This window comes from Rhinopithecus roxellana, chromosome 4 (genome assembly GCF_007565055.1).
Source record: "Rhinopithecus roxellana isolate Shanxi Qingling chromosome 4, ASM756505v1, whole genome shotgun sequence".
In the NCBI taxonomy this organism is placed as follows: Eukaryota; Metazoa; Chordata; class Mammalia; order Primates; family Cercopithecidae; genus Rhinopithecus; species Rhinopithecus roxellana.
Window position 1 is genome coordinate 75,969,718 of NC_044552.1, and position 18,817 is coordinate 75,988,534.

Genomic DNA, 18,817 nt, shown 5'->3' on the forward strand with positions numbered 1-18,817 from the left:
ATCGAATTTTCCCTGCCATCCCTAGGCAATGACTGTCTGCCTTCTGTCATGATAGGCAAGCTTGTGTTTTCTAGAATTGTATATACACAAATTGAATCATACACTGTGGCCTCTTTTTTGTGATTTATTTTGAGATTTATCATGAGTACTTTGTGTACTGTATCAATAATTAATATCTTATTGCTGAGTAATATTCCATTGTATGAATATAACACAGTTTATATACTTGTTGATTTTTCAGAAACGGGGGGTTGTTTCTACTGTCTCACGGTTGCATAGGCCAGAGAGTTCTGGGCCGGCCTTTTCTGGTCTAAGATGTGATTTCAGGCAGTGGTGGAGTTGGCATCAGACAGCTGCTCTCCACAGCGCAGTTCTCATGTGCCCCTACCATGCATCTCAGAGGAGCCTTCCTGAGAAGGCATGCCTGCTCTCCCAAAGGCTGCAGGCTGAAAGGACACACTGCTGCCTTTGGGAGCTACCATAGGTAGGAATCTCTGTCCCTTCCTGAGAGCAGACCAAGGCATGGGTCCATGAGGTGACCTGTCTGTGGCCAGGAGCTGCACAAGCCCGTCGCCTTCCTGTGCTCTCCCTCCTGTTTCTTGCAGAGTTCTTACCCGGTATTGCCAACATCAGTGTCAGCCCTCTGATGGGCAGGAAGTCCAGTGCTGGTGTCCTGCAAGAGCACAAAGCCTCCCTGGGCCCAGCCAGAGTCTTTTCTCGGGGAGTGGGGAGAGCAGCGGGTTTGGGGTGGTGGAGATGCAGGTTTGTATCAGTGGTGCATCCTTGGATGACAGAGTGATTCAGGGTGAGGAATCAGTTTCTCACATGCTCCCAAGGTTGACCTTGGCCCCTCCGTGTGCCACGCAGACGCTTGTTTAGTGTCATAAACCACAGCACCCTCCTAACACTCTGGGAAATGATTTTTGTTTTGCAGGCTCTCCTAGCAGGCATGCGGAACCGTGAGAACAGCTCGCCCTGCCAAGGCAATGGCGAGCAGGCCAGCAGGGGCAGGAGCCTGGGCTCTGTGTGGCCAGGAGAGGAGGAGCCCTGCAACGACGCCACTACCCCTTCCTACAAGAAGCCTCTGTATGGCATCTCGCACAAGATCATGGAGAAGAAGAACCCTCCCTCGGGGGACCTGCTAAACGTGTACGAGCTCTTCGAGAAGGCCAACGCCAGCAACAGCCCCTCGTCGCTGCGGCTCCTGAATGAGCCACAGAAGCGGGACTCTGGCAGCACCGGGGCAGGCACTGACAGTGACCCCAACATCTACTTCCTGATCCAGAAAATGTTCTACATGCTCAACACCCTCACATCCAACATGTCCCAGCTGCACAGCAAGGTGGACCTGCTCTCCCTGGAGGTGAGTCGCATCAAGAAGCAGGTGAGCCCCACTGAGATGGTGGCCAAATTCCAGCCGCCCCCTGAGTACCAGCTCACAGCTGCAGAGCTCAAGCAGATCGTGGACCAGAGCCTGTCCGGGGGGGACCTGGCCTGCCGCCTGCTGGTGCAGCTCTTCCCCGAGCTCTTCAGCGACGTGGACTTCTCCCGAGGCTGCAGTGCCTGTGGCTTTGCGGCGAAGCGCAAGCTGGAGTCCCTGCACCTGCAGCTCATCCGCAACTACGTGGAGGTCTACTACCCCTCGGTGAAGGACACGGCAGTGTGGCAGGCCGAGTGCCTGCCCCAGCTGAACGACTTCTTCAGCCGCTTCTGGGCCCAGCGGGAAATGGAGGACAGCCAGCCCAGTGGCCAGGTCGCCAGCTTCTTTGAGGCAGAGCAGGTGGACCCCGGCCACTTCCTGGACAACAAAGACCAGGAGGAGGCCTTGTCTTTGGACCGGAGCAGCACCATCGCCTCAGACCACGTGGTGGACACGCAGGACCTCACTGAGTTCCTGGATGAAGCCTCCTCACCAGGCGAGTTTGCAGTCTTCCTCCTCCACCGGCTCTTCCCCGAGCTTTTCGACCACCGCAAGCTGGGTGAACAGTACAGCTGCTACGGGGATGGTGGAAAGCAGGAGCTGGACCCGCAACGGCTCCAGATCATTCGCAACTACACAGAGATCTACTTCCCCGACATGCAGGAGGAGGAGGCCTGGCTGCAGCAGTGCGCCCAGCGCATCAACGACGAGCTCGAGGGCCTAGGGCTGGACGCGGGCAGTGAAGGTGACGCCCCGCGCGATGACTGCTATGACTCCTCCAGTCTGCCCGACGACATCTCAGTGGTCAAGGTGGAGGACAGCTTCGAGGGTGAGCGGCCGGGCCGCCGCTCCAAGAAGATCTGGCTGGTGCCCATTGACTTCGACAAGTTAGAGATCCCCCAGCCCGACTTCGAGGTACCCGGCGCCGACTGCCTGCTCAGCAGGGAGCAGCTGCGCAGCATCTACGAGAGCAGCCTGTCCATCGGCAACTTCGCCTCGCGCCTGCTGGTGCACCTGTTCCCCGAGCTCTTCACGCACGAGAACCTGCGCAAGCAGTACAACTGCAGCGGCTCCCTGGGCAAGAAGCAGCTGGATCCGTCCCGCATCAAGCTCATCCGCCACTACGTGCAGCTGCTCTACCCGCGCGCCAAAAACGACCGCGTCTGGACCCTGGAGTTCGTGGGCAAACTGGATGAGCGCTGCCGGCGCCGGGACACGGAGCAGAGGCGCTCCTACCAGCAGCAGCGCAAGGTCCACGTGCCAGGCCCTGAGTGCAGAGACCTGACCAGCTATGCAATCAACCCCGAGAGGTTCCGGGAGGAGTTTGAGGGGCCCCCACTGCCCCCCGAGAGGAGCAGCAAGGACTTTTGCAAGATCCCCTTGGACGAACTGGTGGTCCCCTCCCCTGACTTCCCGGTGCCTTCTCCCTACCTGCTGTCTGACAAGGAGGTGCGTGAGATCGTGCAGCAGAGCCTCTCCGTGGGCAACTTTGCCGCCCGGCTCCTCGTCCGCCTGTTTCCCGAACTCTTCACTGCCGAGAACCTCCGGCTGCAGTACAACCATTCCGGGGCTTGCAACAAGAAGCAGCTGGACCCCACGCGACTGCGGCTCATTCGCCACTACGTGGAAGCCGTCTACCCGGTGGAGAAGATGGAGGAGGTGTGGCACTACGAATGTATCCCCAGCATCGATGAGAGGTGCCGCCGCCCCAACAGGAAAAAATGTGACATCCTCAAGAAAGCGAAGAAAGTGGAGAAGTGAAGCCCTGTGGCCTGCCCAGAGATTCGGGGTCACGAGAGGCTGAGCGATGGGCACCCTTGGGACTGAGCAATACTTGGGAGCACGCTTATGGCATCCACAGACAGGCACCTTATGTCCCTGGGGAGTGGCTTACTACATTTGCACACGTAAACACCCACCCAACCGCAAGAAAGAAGCCTTGAGTTTGGTCTCTTGTACTTACAACTTCTGTCCTGTGTGCCCCGGCGGGGCAGCCTGAGTGTGGGGAGAGCAAGCTGTGAGGGCAGGAACCAGAGGGTAGGGGTCCTCTCTCCCTGGCTGTGCCCTCCCCAGTCCCTTACAGCTTAAAATGCAAACCCAGCAACTCTCTTGCCCCTCTTCCCGTATTTTACATCTTCCATTTTTACCCATTTTTTTAATTAAAAAGAAACCCTTAAAAAAATAATTGGGCTCTTTGGGGGCCATTTTACTTAGAAAAAAACCTCTTTAAAAGTGCCATGTTCGTGCACAGTGGCTAATCATAGCTTCAGGTGGCATGGATACTGATTTTACTGACCTTGTCTTTTACATCTGATTTTGGAAGAGTCAAGATGCCCCTTGGATGGCAGTAGAGGGGATGGAATAATATGAAGTCCTTTACGACCATGTGCAAGTTTTCCCTTCTGCTCTGGTGCCTGGGAAGGCTTCCGTTCAGCTTGGCCTGTGCTTCAGGCGTGTTGGTAGAATGTTGTGTCACTCTGTAAGCGAGAACACTGGATGATGATGATATGAATGTAGACAGCCGTGGAAACACGTTTGCAGTGTCTCCATCTGAGCCGTGTCCTTCCACTGCCCCCATTCCCTCTCCATACACGGTTGCTGGTTGGAGGGAGTAGACATGTTTCCTTGGAAAACAGTGCAGGGGCTTTTGGCTTCTTGTTAGATTTAAGGGTGGGCCTCTTTGAGCTCACCATGAACTGTTTACTTTTCTGTGTGTGTGTTTGTACAAAATCCAGGTACCAGGAGCTCTGTGGTGACTTCCCCAGACCTCAGTGTTAGCTCTTCCAGGCAGCACTACTTCCTCGTTCCTCAGGGCGGGCCCAGGTCTGGGCCCCTCTTGGGGATACCAGGCATTGGAAGGACACAGGCCGTCTCAGATGGGGCACACATGTCCCTTCCCAGAGTCCACTCAGAACTTTCCTCTTGGACTCTCTAGAAGGTCCTGCTGTCCTATACCTGGCTACCCCCTGCCTTGGGGGGCACATGTCTTCGTTCCCTCCTGACTGGGAATGTCAGGTTCCTGCAGGCCAGCTGCATGCTCTCCAGGAGCACCAACTGGGAAGTTCCCTGACAGGTAAAATCCTTTAAAATGATCCTTTTACCTGCCTAACTCTGGGGGCCAAATGCCTAAGAGGAAAAGGAAACAGTCAAATGCAAACAATACGTCATACCAGAGTCCTGGAAAATTAATTGAATCACACAGGGTAGTAATAGAACCCCTGTGGGATGGCTTAATATTTTACTACTTTAAAATGCAGAGATAATAGAAACAATCTGAATTTTCTTCATTCAGCTGATAAAGACTTCAGTTCCAGTGGCTGTATGACATAATTTTGCCTGTGACCAGGAGCATTTTTTAAAATACAGAATTTTAAGCAATGTTAAGTTGCTGATCTAACTAGTAAATGTGCTCCTAAGTGTCATTTACAGATTATTTCTGTTGTGACTGCAAACAGATTTAGAAAGGCACAGGGACTGAATGACTCTCTGTCACACACAGCTACTCACGCACACACGCACTGCTTACTAAAAGCTGAAGTGAGATGAAGGGGGCCTACACGAATAACAAGTTCAACTTCTTTGTGCCTGGAAAGGAGGGACTGGAGCATTCAGGAGACTCACTTTCCCCCCTCGCTTGGGCCCTTCTCTATGCCTTAGTCTCTCCAGCACGTGTACACAGCATGCACACACACGCACCCTACCCAAAGACAGCTGTGGCCCTCTCCCGCCATCTCCCCCACCCACCGCTGGTTGTTGGGCGCTGGAGGGGGGAGGTCCCATGGAATTTGTTCTGGTTTCTAGGATGTAAACAAGAGGACTCCAAGCCATGAATTGCCCTGCTTTCTAGAGGGTGGAATGTTGACCCTGCAACTTTAGAAGCACAATCATTTATTAATAATTTTTTTGAAACTCCCATCTACCCATGTTAGAGAAATCAATAGGTTCTAGGAATTAAATATGCCTCTTTGTAACCCAGAGCATGTTCAATTTTTAGAAACCATATTTCAGTGATTTTCTTAATACCTTTCATGTGTAGGGCATCTTCCCCCAGAATCTTTCCCTTTCTGTGAAGAGAAGTGGACACACCCGGGAACTCTTCCCATCTCTCTGGATGTGGTCAGGAAACGCCTGCAGGTCCTTGCCCTGTCTGTATGGTGTCCTCACTTCTCCATCCATACAGATGACTCCAGTGGGCATTTTTTTATTTTAAATTTTTTACATGAAGCAATAGAAGTACAAAATACTTATTTTTTCAAAATTTAATGTGTTCCATGAAACCTGTTGGCAATCCTTTTCCTTCCCCCACCCGCCCCTTCTAAATTCTTTGGTTTTTAGTTGTTTGTATTTTGAATTTTTTTTTTTTTTTTTGGCCTTGTATCCCAAGGACTAAAAAATTAGCACAGACACGTTTTGATGTTGAATGAACTAGTAAGTCACAGTAGGTGGTAGTCTTCATCGGTTTCTCTAAATTTTTAAAGAATGTATGAAGATAGTCATGAATGTATTGAGTGTTCGCATCCTGCTTCAGTTCACCTTGGCTGTGTCTGTATGACAACAAATGTTCGACAGGGAATAAAGTCGTGTCTGGTGTCATTTGCGCTAGCATGCCCCTCCCCTTTCAGTGTTAGCTCCAAACCTTCCTTTCCTTTTATGTTTGTGGGGAGGGAGAACCACATCAGCAGCATTCATCAACCAACCAGCCAATGGGATCTACTTAGTGGTGAATGGATTGGCTATTTAGTTGGTAAAAGTCACTGGTCTGACCACACCACAGCATGACCACTGGGTTCATTTAGAGATGGCCTCCGTTTCCAACGTTCCCCCCAAATGTTTGCTTCTTGCCCAGTCGAGAGGGGATCTCAAGACTCCCGAGTGGAGGTCGTGAGCTCGCACCCTGCCTGGCTGTGTAGATAGACTGTACAGATATATGAAGTGGGGGTGGGGGCCGAGGGGCTATTACTGCTGTTTGGAAATGCTTGCCTCTCGTAGATCCAGCCTTAATGTTTTTCTGACATCCTAGTAATAGCAGACCCTGCACAAAGTGGATATCAGAGTTAATACTGTGAGGAGCAAAATAATGAGAATAGTTTTACCAAAGATAATGAAATCTCGCATCATGTCTGCATTTTACCATAGATTGGAGTGCATCCTTAGGAAACTGAATGTAACAAAAACCCAGGACATTTTTGGAAATTGTATGCTCTCTAGCAACTTTGTGTGAATTTTTATACAAACACTGTTTTATGAGTTATATAAAATGTTATAAAAATAGAAAAACATGGTCTCGTAACATGTTATTTTCTTAGAGCACTGGTCTCTCAGACATGTCTTGGTCTATTTGTCTTTCTGCGTGGCCTCCTCACCCGCCTCCCGGGGAGAACGTGAATGTTCCGGGGGATTTCACCTTCTGGGGCTTCCATACGCTAGGTGTCAGTGGTACCGCTCACAGGATTTCAGTTTGGCCACAGCTGAATGAATAAGAAATTGCCGGCCGGGCGCGGTGGCTCAAGCCTGTAATCCCAGCGCTTTGGGAGGCCGAGACGGGCGGATCACGAGGTCAGAAGATCGAGACCATCCTGGCTAACATGGTGAAACCCCGTCTCTACTAAAAAATACAAAAAACTAGCCGGGTGAGGTGGCGGGCGCCTGTAGTCCCAGCTACTCGGGAGGCTGAGGCAGGAGAATGGCATAAACCCGGGAGGCGGAGCTTGCAGTGAGCTGAGATCCGGCCACTGCACTCCAGCCCGGGCGACAGAGCGAGACTCCGTCTCAAAAAAAAAAAAAAAAAAAAGAAATTGCCAGATAAATCCTTCAAACCATTCCTCCACAAACCACTTCCTGGCCATGCAGTGGGAGGCTTATTTGACCTTTTTTAACCTTTCCTGGTCAGGTGCCAGGCCAGTCCTGCAAAGCCAACAGTTTCATTTTCATTTAACCACCCTTTTTTTTTTCACTTTGGATCACTTTTAGTTCTCCCCGACCCCAGCCCTGCTAGAGTGTAGTGGTATAATTGTGGCTCACTGCAGCCTTGATTTCCTGGGCTCAAGTGATTTTCCTGCCATAGCCTCCTAAGTAGCTGAGACTACAGGCCCACACTACCATGCCTGGCTAGTTTTATTATGGTAGAGATGTGACCTCACCATGTTACCCAGACTGGTTTCAAACCACTGGCCTCAAGTAATCCTCCCACCTCAGCCCCCCAAAGTATTGAGATTACAGGTGTGAGCCACTGTGCCTGGCCTCATGTATTATTTGTAAAAAAAGGATGTATGTTTTCCCTCACCTTCTCTTCTCTTTGGCTAATTATAAATCATTAAACTTAATATTTTATAGTAATAATTAGACCAGGCACGTTGGCTAACACCTGTAATCCTAACACTTTGGGAGGCCAAGGTGGGTGGATCACCTGAGGTCAGGAGTTTGAGACCAGCCAGGCCAACATGGTGAAACCCTGTCTCTACTAAAACTATAAAAATTAGCCAGGTGTGGTGACGTATGTCTGTAATCTCAGCTACTCGGGAGGCTGAGGTGGGAGAATCGCTTGGATACGGGAGGCGAAGTTGCAGTGAGCTGAGATCATGCCATTGCACACCGGCCTGGGCAACAGAAACGTCTCAAGAAAAAAAAAAAAAAAATATATATATATATATATATTTAAAATTCTGTCTCAAGATGTCAGAGAAACCTCTTTGGCCCAAGGATCACAAGATATAAAGTAGTTTGTGGCTCATGATTGAAACACTACAGTGAGTGTTTGCTTATTTGATAACCCTGAAATCTGGAATCAGACGCGCTACCGTTGCGCCACGAGGTTGGCCGATAACCCTGAAATCTGTACAACCAGTACATCTGTGCTGTAAGCCTTCTCAGCAGGTGTGCCTTGGTTGGGGGCTGGGCCTGAACCTCCAAATGCTAAATCCACTAGCTAGTTTAAAAAAGAAGTGAGGGAAAGCTAAATTCTTTGAGACTCCTCTGACCGTATCTTTGTTTTCTTCCAAAAAGAACGTTCACGGTGTTTCAGTCAGTGAGAGCACGCTTGTAAGATCTAGTTCTCAGAAATAAGAACTCGACACCAGATTATCATGACCACTGGAATGGTGAAATGCAGTGGACTCTAAGGAGCTTTCAGATAAATCTGGAATATCTGAGCTGGCACGGTGGCTCATGCCTGTAATCCCAGCACTTTGGGAGGCCGAGGCGGGCAGATCACTTGAGGTCAGGGGTTTGAGACCATCCTGGCCACCATGGTGAAACCCCATCTCTACTAAAAATACCAAAATTGGCTGAGTGTGGTGGCGAGCACCTGTGGTCCCAGCTACTCAGGAGGCTGAGGCAGGAGAACTGCTTGCACATGGGAGGTGGAGGTTGCAGTGAGCCGAGATCACACCACTGCACTCCAGCCTGGGCGACAGTGAGACTCCATCTCAAAGAAAGAAAGAAAAAATTGGAATATCTGGCCAGTGTTGGAGAAAGGAAAGAACAGGCATTGCTTCTGACTGGAATGGCACCAACATTCATTGAGTATATTTTATGTGCCAGACACTGCTGAGAACGGAACGTGGGCAACGTGTTACCCTTTCAAAAGCCTTGTGAGGTAAGTACCATAATTATGCCTTGCTAACGAGTGAGAAAGCTAGGGACGCAAATGGTGTCTACATTATCTCATTTGCTTCTCATAAAAACTCATTGTTGTGGTCACTGTTATTAACTCAGTTTTGTGGTAAGGAGAGAAGTTGATTTCTTGCTCAAGTTCACACAACTGGAAAATGGCGGTGGCGGGATTTGAGCCCAAGTTGACCTCTGATTTCCATCATACCCAAGTCAAAATGCACAAGACTCAGATCCTAAAACAACTGCAAGTCAGCCGTGGTGTCTATCACTCCCATCCTCTAATTCCAGTTTGTCTGATCTTAGATACAGGAGGGCTGGTTTTAGAATTAAGCTCCAATGACAGAGCCTTGGGAGCTAATGAATGTAAATAATAGAATTAGGGTGGGTGCGGCGGTTCACGCCTGTCATCCCAGCCCTTTAGGAGGCCTAGGTGGGTGGATCACCTGAGGTCAGGAGTCAGAGTGGAGACCAGCTTGGCCAACATGATGAAACCCCACCTCTACTAAAAATACAAAAATTAGCTGGGCGTGGTGGCGCATGCCTGTAGTCCCAGCTACTCAGGAGGCTGAGGCAGGAGAATCACTTGAACCCGGGAGGCAGAGGTTGCAGTGAGCCGAAATGGCACCACTGCACTCCAGCCTGGGCGACAGAGTAAGACCTTGTCTCAAAAACTGAAACAAAAGAACACAAAAAAATTATCTGGGCATGGTGGCATGCACCTGTAATCCCAGCTACTGAGGAGGCTGAGTCAGGAGAATTGCTTGAACCCAGGAGATGGAGGCTGCAGTGAGCTGAGATCACGCCACTGCACTCCAGCCTGGGTGACAGAGCGAGACTGTCTCTAAATAAAATAAAATAATAGAATTAAGCTAATTCTAAATAATTACAGCAATTGTAAACTTTTTTTTTTTTTTTTTAAGAATGTGAAAGTAACTGCTGTGGATCAGGTTCCCTAGGAGCAGAGGCTGAGACTGAGATTCTTAGGCAGGCCATTAATTGAGGGCGTGCTTTCAGGAGACTCGGGAAAGGAAGAGAACCGGGGAAAGCGAGAACCAAGATTGTGGTCTCCGATGCAGTCTAACCACACTCTCCTCCGCAAGGAAGCCCTGCAACGTGAATTGTATGGCAGAATTAGTTCTGGTTGAGGCAAAGGGGCTGGTGGGTCATTGTTCAAGGTCTTCCCTGGGAAAAGGGTAGTGTTCCTGTCCCTTTGGCCAGGACAAGGCTCCAGAGGCGCCGCGGTGGTGGTTAGCAGCCAGCCCTCAGCAGCCAGGGCGTAGGTGCTCTGGTAAAGGGGTTTAGGTGGGATTCTGTCGGCATCCACTACTGCAGTGGGTCTGAGTTTACCTGCATCAGAATCACCAAGGAACAAGTTAAAACAGATTGCTGTGAACCACCCGCAGAGGTTCTGATACAGTAGGTCTGGGGTGGGGCCCAAGAATTTGCATTTCTAACAAGTTCTCAGGTGATGCTGGAGATGCTGGTCTTGCAACCACAGGGGAGGACCAAGACACTATAGGTATCTTCCCAAAATGTGCTGTGTGTGGTAGAGAAACTGAAAGGTTAGCATTTTCCTAGGTATTAGCTATAGATCTGAGCTGAAATATGTGGTTTCCTGTTGTATTCAAATAAAGCTGACTGCTGCTTTAACTAAATCTTTAGTTTAGGAAACTAAATCTTAGCTTTCAGGCCGGTGGGAAGAGGCTGGTTTACTAATGCTTCAGCATCAGGGCTTATGGGCACTGGCCACATACAGCACTTGACAGAATGTTTCTTCACAGGGAAGGCTGTCTATTGATTTTAAGGATTAAGAATTCATTTGTTCTTCTAAACAGTCGTTGTATTCCTGATGGTGAACCGTGTCCCTAATAGAGGTTGAGAGCATGTAATGCTATAGCCTGTCCTTCCAGGAGCTCCTACAGTGTGACTCCTGTGGATTCGGAAGTGACCATAGGTCCTGAAATCAGAGTTCTGTTTCTAATAATAGCTCCCATTTTTGAGCACCTGTGTTGGTTCAGGGATATGCTGGGAACTTGATATATGTCATTTCATTTAATCCTTACAGAAATCCATTTTACAGATGGGGAAATGGATGCTTCCAGAGTTAAGTATCTTGGCCAAGGTCAAATAGCTGGCAGAGCTGGGGCTTCTAACGGAGGCCGGGCTGACTCCAAAGTTTGTGCTCTTCATTCCTGTGCTGCCACTTATGTAGCTGTGCCAAGTAAATCCATTTCTCTGTGTCTCTGCCTAGTGGTTCCTGTGATTTAACTTGGGGTTTTGCTGACTGTCCACTATTTCTGGGCTTCTGGATCGCCCTAGTGAGAGAGTATAACCCAGGAAACTGGCCGGGTGCAGGGACTCAACGCCTGTAATCCCAAAACTTTGGGAGGCTGAGGCAGGTGGATTACCTGAGGTCAGGAGTTCCAGACCAGCCTGGCCAACATAGTGAAACCTCATCTCTACTAAAAATACAAAAAATTATCTGGGCGTGGTGGCAGGTGCCTATAATCCCAGCTACTTGGGAGGCTGAGGCAGGAGAATCGCTTGAACCTGGGAGGTGGAGGTTGCAGTGAGCCGAGATTGTGCCATTGCACTCCAGACTGGGCAACAAGATGGAATCTCTGTCTCAAAAAACAAAAAGTAAAAACCAATCCCCCTAAAACCAGGAAACCTTTCAATGCCACAGAAAATAGACTAAGGAATGCAGTAAGAATATCTCTGCCTCTAAGGCAGTTGATTCATTCAGCAAATATATTTGGAGGACCAGCTATCTGCTGGGCAGTGATCCATAATTCTAACAAGTCCCAGCCACGTGAGTTGATAGTTAAGAAGTTGGGGCCGGGCGCGGTGGCTCAAGCCTGTAATCCCAGCACTTTGGGAGGCCGAGACGGGCGGATCACGAGGTCAGGAGATCAAGACCATCCTGGCTAACACGGTGAAACCCTGTGTCTACTAAAAATACAAAAACTAGCCAGGCGACGAGGCGGGCGCCTGTAGTCCCAGCTACTCGGGAGGCTGAGGCAGGAGAATGGCGTAAACCCGGGAGGCGGAGCTTGCAGTGTGCTGAGATCTGGCCACTGCACTCCAGTCCGGGCGACAGAGCGAGACTCCGCCTCAAAAAAAAAAAAAAAAAAAAAAAGAAGTTGGCCGGGCCTGGTAGCTCATGCCTGTAATCCCAGCACTTTGGGAGGCCGAGGCGGGTGGATCACCTGAGGTCAGGAGTTCGAGACCAGCCTGGCCAACGTGGTGAAACCCCGTCTATACTAAAAAAATACAAAAATTAGCCAGGCGTGGTGGCAGGCACCTTAATCCCAGCTACTTGGGAGGCAGAGGCAGGAGAATTGTTTGAACCTGGGAGGCAGAGGTAAGAGTGAGCCGAGATCAAGCCATTGCACTCAAGCCTGGGGGACAAGAGTGAGACTTCTCTCAATAAATAAATAAATAAATACATAAATACATAAATAAATAAAGCCCATTTGAGCTTGAAGAGAAGGTTCTGGTAGTAAACAGCACAAAACCTGACATCTGTTGCCTGAAGCCAATTTTCAAGATGTACAAGGATAGAACCAGACTGGGAAGCTTGGCTTCTCCTCACAGTGCAGACAGCTGAGGCCATGCAGATGGAATAAGGCTGGGCTCTGGCCTGAGGCATACCTGCAGGGACTGCAGTGTTTCCGGACTCCTGTTTCTCCAGAGACTGATATATAGTTGCTAAGTGTGCTGTGAGTGCTGACAGCAGAATTCAAGAGCCCTGGTGTTTCTGGTGTAGCTTGTGCTCTTTCTGACACAGGGTATTCGACATGCCTCTCCTCCTTGGTTTTGACAAGCTGAAATCTTAACCCAGGCACAGTTCCATGCATAAAGAGGCATATACTTCAGCATAGGTAAGGAAGGTCCTGGCGATGGGTTACCTTCTCGTCAGGTAGTTAATACTGATTGCATTGCTTACATCCAAAGAGTTGGCCACTATCATTTCAGCCTCACCTTTCATTTGTCTGTCTTAGAATCAAGAATTAAAGGATTTAAGTAAAATAAGGGTTACAAAAACAAAAAAGCAAAAAAAAAAAAAAAAAAAAAAAAAAAAAAAAAAAAAAAATTAAGGGATTTCTCCTACAATCCTAACAAAAATTCTCCATGCATTCTATGAAGAAGCGTCTAATAGTGACTCCTCTGAGTGAGACTCCAGAAGCGAGTCCTTACTTGACCTCTAAACAGAAATTCTCCATTTTAGACACCTGTGGTCTGACCTTGACTATGGTCTTTAGGACTTCACTTGTCTGCCTTAGGGAAAGTCTCACCAACTTTAAGAATCAAGTCCCATTGGCCAGGCGTGGTGGCTCATGACTATAATCCTAGCACTTTGGGAGGCCAAGGTGGGTAGATCACATGAGGCCAGGAGTTCCAAACCAGGCTGGCCAACATGGCGAAACCCCGTCTCTACTAAAAATACAAAAAATTAGCCGGGCATGGTGGCAGACATCTGTAATTGCAGCTACTCGGGAGGCTGAGGCAGGAGAATCGCTTGAACCCAGGAGGCAGAGGGTGCAGCGAGCTGAGATTGTACCATTGCATTCCAGCCATGGCAACAGAGCAAGACTCAATCTCAAAAAAAAAAAAAAGAAAAAAAAAAAGTTTTTCGGGATCCATGCCTTCAGGACCATCCTACTTTTGATAATATATTTACCCAATCTGTTAGCAATAATGTTGAACAAAAAACTTTACAAAAACAACAAACAAAACAAAACAAAAAAACAGGGCCAGCACAGTTTGTCTTTGAGAGGAATAGTAAATTTGGAAAGCCACATTCAGTTTCAGTGCCCTTCCAGAAATTCCAAGCTATAGATTGGGAGGTAGCAGCTACCAAAAGGCAGAAGCAGCGGGCTGTGAGGCTTGTGCGTATAAGAAAGATGTTATGCTGGGCTTGGTGGCTCATGCCTGTAATCCCAGCACTTTGGGAGGCTGAGGCGGGTGGATCACGAGGTCAGGAGTTCAAGACCAGCCTGACAAACATGGTGAAACCCCCATCTCTACTAAAAATACAAAAATTAGCTGGGCATAGTGGTGCGCACCTGTAATCCCAGCTACTCAGGAGGCTGAGGCAGAAGAATCGCTTGAACCCGAGAGGCAGAGGTTGCAGTGAGCTGAGATCATGCCACTGCACTCCGGCCTGGGTGACAGAGAGACTGCATCTCAAAAAAAAAAAAAAAAAAAAAGAAAAAAAGTTATGAGTTCATGTTAAAAAATAATCTCTTTACAGCTGGGCGTGGTGGCTCACACCTGTATCCCAGCACTTTGGGAGGCTGAGGCGGGCGGATCATGAGGTCAGGAGTTCAAGATCAGCCTGACCAACATGGTTAAACCCCATCTCTACTTAAAATACAAAAAAAAAAATAGCTGGGTGTGGTGGCGGGCACCTGTAATCCCAGCTACTCGGGAGGCTGAGGCAAGAGAATCATTTGAACCTGGGAGGCGAAGGTTGCAGTGAGCCGAGATCACGCCACTGCACTCCAGCCTGGTGACAGAGCAAGAGTCCGTCTCAAAAAAAATAAAAAAATAAAAAAGAAAAAAAGAAAAAGAAAAAGAAAAGCTGGTTAACAGTTCCAGACACATGAGCCCAAACATCCCACTGCTTTGGGCTACAGAAGTGTCTCTTCACTGCCAGTTAAGGATTCTCAGGAATTCCTGGGGGACAAATAAGAGCCCAGATACAGGGTCTTTTTTTCTTTTTTTGGAGATGGAGTCTTGCTCTTGTTGCCCAGGCTGGAGTGCAGGGGCATGATGTCTGCTCACTGCAAACTCTGCCTCCCAGGTTCGAGCGATTCTCTCCTGCCTTAGCCTCCTGAGTAGTTGGGATTACAGGTGCCTGCCACCATGCCCAGCTAATTTTTGTATTTTTAGTAGAGATGGGGTTTCCCCGTGTTGGCCAGGCTGGTCTCAAATTCCTGACCTCAAGCCTCAGCTTCCCAAAGTGTTGGGATTACAGGTGTGAGCCACTGTGCCTGGGCCAGCCAGTCTTTTTCATGTGACATCATCTAGCAAGTCTCTTATTGGAGGTAACCTCTCCAAGTGCCAGCAAACAGCTCCTGGGAATCTATAGCCTGGATTATTCATCCATAGGTCCTTTCTTAGATGATATACATTGTCTACCCCACCACACTACTCTGGTAAGCCTTCATTTTACGACACTTTTTGAGAATTAGAATTGGTTTTATTCTCTTCATTGATAAAACAGGTATGTTTACTTTCACCTGAAAATTAAACCCTTACTGATTACCCTAAACTAGGTGTCAAAAAACTTTTTCTGTAAAGGGGTAAGTAGTAAATATTTTAGGCTTTGGCCAGGTACAGTGGCTCATGCCTGTAATCCCAGCACTTTAGGAAGCCAAAGTGAGACAGTCACCTGAGCCCAGGAGTTGGGAGACAGCCTGGGCAACAGAGCAAGAACCCCCGCTCTACAAAAATCTTTTTTTTTTTTTTGAGAGAGATGAAGTCTATGTTGCCCCCAGGCTGATCTCAAACTCCTGGGATTAAGTGATTCACCTGCCTTGGCCTCCCAAAATGCCGAGTTAGCAGGTGTAAGCCACTGTGCCCAGCCAAAAGGTTTATTTTTTTTTTGAAGTAAATATTTTAGGCTTTGTGGGCCACAGAAGGTCTCTGGCTGTGTGTGTGCGCATGCATGTGTGCTGTAAAAACCATTCTTGGCTCAAGGGCTATAGAAACACAAGTCTTTGGCTGCCTTCGTTTATGGACCCCTGCCCTAAACTAGTAATTTCAAATGGGCTCTAACTAGCTGGTTTGAAATTAGCTGGAAAAACTTTATTCATCCAGACTTGTGAAGACAAACTGAAGGGAACTAAGGCCCCCCGCCACTGGTAATTCGGAAGGGTAGGGGAGAAAGGGGTCTCCCAGAGGTTATCCCCTAACATCTGAAAGTACCCTTGACTTTGCTTGGTTTTGTCTAAAGAAACCTGAACCTGGGAAGCTGGCCCTGCTGGACAGGGAACATTTTAAATAAAAACACTAAGAGACAACAAGGCCTGTTTATTTTATAATGACTCCTGAGGTAGTTTATGTGGGAAACAGCAGGCAAGCCATTAAAACCCTCTGGGGCTTAGTTCATTCTGCACACGTCTCACTCTGGCAAAGGGGTTCTCACACGACAAGGTCAGAGGAGCATGGATCAAGGTGGGGAGGGGGTGGGGGTGAGGCAGGCCTTGGGAAGTGTCTCCAGATATGGATCCTAGTTTCCACAAAATGGCTCAGCAGATGCCACAAACGCTAAGAGAACTTTATTTTAATAAAAATGTCCTCTTTTTCAGGTGACCCCTTCCTCTACCACTAGAAAGCAGCTTTATTGCTAAAAAGCAATCCATTTATTTAGATGTTCTCTTCTTAGGCAACTTTAAACTTTTCCACCGCCGTAACACCACTCTGTATTTTTCACTTTCAGTCTTCTCTTCAAACACCTTTTTCAAGAGAATCCGCATAACTGTCTCTGTTCCTGCTTCTTTATCCTCTCCAGTGAGAAGATCCAATGTATCTCCCACTTTCACCTGAAAATTAAAAGAAAACGGAGGCTTGGTTACACTTCAGGAAATCCAGGCCAATGCAAACACTACTGCTTTGAGTTTTTCACCACATGATCACGACCCAGAGGAGGGGCAGGTGAGAAAAGGCCCTGACCTCGGTCACTGTCACCTATCCCCGGTGCCTCAACGTGAAAGGGAGGGTGCCTTGGCCAGGTGCGGTGGCTCACGCTTGTAATCCCAGCACTTTGGGAGGCCAAGCTGGGTGGATCACCTGAGGTCAGGAGTTCAAGACCAGCCTGGCCAACATGGTGAAACCTCATCTCTACTAAAAATACAAAAATTAGCTGGGTGTGGTGGTGGGTGCCTGTGACCCCAGATACTTGGGAGGCTGTGGCAGGAAAATCGCTTGAACCCGGGAAGCCGAGGTTACAGTGAGCTGAGATCGTGCCACTGCATGCCAGCCTGGGCGACAGCAGGAGACTCCGTCTCAAAAAAAAAAGAAAGAAAGAAAGGGAAGGTGCCTCAAATACAAGGGCCTCAATATCAGCCAGTGTCCTTCCTTCAGAACTAGACAACTGGCTGCTGTGGATCGTCCCTGTGCACAGTAACTCAAATAATCACATCTATTGGGTGACTTAAGAAAATATTTGAATGGACACATTTATCTTGGTAACACTGGCAAAAGACAAAGAAAGTGGGGGCAGTCTTAGAGACTGTGTGCACAGTAATTACTACATGCATTAGGAAGACAATTTCCAGTGCAATGCTTGCCTCAACTCACAAACGTAGAATGCCACAGAAGGCAGAGTTGGATCTGATTCAATGGGTTAAAAGGCTGAGGTCAAACCCATTTTTGCACAGAAAGCAGCTTCAGTTGAGGCAGTGCAATGCATACCCTGGGGCAGTTGTCAGCTCCCAGGTCTAGGACACTGGTCTGTGCTGAAGGTACGGACAGCCCAAGACCGATACCTGGTCTAGGCAGCTCAGGATCTCAAGGGATCTTTCCAGACACTCAAGAAGGGCCAAACAGGGCCGAGCACGGTGGCTCACACCTGTAATCCCAGCACTTTGGGAGGCCAAGGTGGGTGGATCACTCGTGGTCAAGAGTTCGAGACTGGCCTGACCAAAATAGTGAAACCCCGTCTCTACTAGAAATAAAAAATTAGCTGAGCGTGGTGGTGCACACCTGTAATCCCAGCTACTTGGGATTGGGAGGCTGAGGCAGGAGAATCGCTTGAAACCGGGAGGCGGAGTTTGTGGTAAGCCAAGATGGCACCATTGCACTCCAGCCTGGGCAACAAGAGCAAAACTCTGTCCCCCCCCCAAAAAAAGAAGGGCCAAACAGACCCAGCTGCCACATGCTGCTGCTTCTACTAAAACACAAGCCAGGGATGACTGCGAGCCATCTCATACCCCTCACCACTGCTTCCAGTAGCGGGTGGGCAAGCCCAAGTGTGGACCACTGACAGCAGTGGGCACACATGGCCATTTAGAAGGCTACTAGAGGGCTTCTGTTTAAGAAGTATGGTGTCAAATGCTGACTTTTATTTTACAATTAATGTTCTCTAAGGCAGACACAACTTCAGACTGTGAGACCTTTCAACCTCACCAGAACAAGCCCATGTCTATTCTCCCACCCACTCAAGACCTCTGCAGGCCCAATAGTCAAGTCCACAACATGGGCATGCACACCTGCCTGCCACAACACTATACTGGCCAAACCAGGAAGCCCACAGTAGCTGGATATAAAACTCACACAGGGCAGATTTTAAACCATTAACTCCCTCTCCTCCTTCTCAGCCTCTCCCGTGGGCTGTGAAGCAGAAAAGCTCATACCACTGCTATGATCACGACTGTTTCTCCCGGCCCTAGGTTCAATTTTTGAAAATGACTACTTCAGCCTGTGTGGACATTTAAAAACATCTGTCTAGATTTTTATCTGTCTAGAAATACAGGCTGGGCGCGGTGGCTCATGCCTGTAATCCCAGCACTTTGGGAGGCTAAGGAGGGTGGATCACGAGGTCAGGAGTTCAAGACCAGCCTGGCCAACATGGTGAAACTCCGTCTCTACTAAAAATACAAAAATTAACGGGGCATGATGGCAAGTGCCTGTAATCGCAGATACTTGGGAGGCTGAGGCAAGAGAATCGCTTGAATCTGGGAGGCAGTGAGTCGAGATCATGCCATTGCACTCCAGCCTGGGCAACAAGAGCAAGACTCTGTCTCAAAAAAAAAATACAAGGCTTGGGAACTCTGC

At 48.7% G+C, this 18,817-nt stretch overlaps 2 protein-coding genes across 2 annotated transcripts in view; one reads left to right on the plus strand and one right to left on the minus strand.

The window, feature by feature from the left end:
• BEND3 (BEN domain containing 3) overlaps nucleotides 1-6,697 on the plus strand; it is a 50,083-nt gene extending 43,386 nt beyond the window's left edge. The window contains exon 4 of the mRNA XM_030929647.1: nucleotides 935-6,697. Coding sequence (XP_030785507.1) covers nucleotides 935-3,181 — 2,247 coding nt within the window. The 3' untranslated portion in view covers nucleotides 3,182-6,697. The remainder of the gene's footprint in view (nucleotides 1-934) is intronic.
• A 9,359-nt stretch (nucleotides 6,698-16,056) lies between these two features.
• Nucleotides 16,057-18,817, minus strand: part of MTRES1 (mitochondrial transcription rescue factor 1) — a 49,226-nt gene continuing 46,465 nt past the window's right edge. Inside the window, exon 5 of the mRNA XM_010389770.2 lies at nucleotides 16,057-16,584. Coding sequence (XP_010388072.2) covers nucleotides 16,405-16,584 — 180 coding nt within the window. The 3' untranslated portion in view covers nucleotides 16,057-16,404. The remainder of the gene's footprint in view (nucleotides 16,585-18,817) is intronic.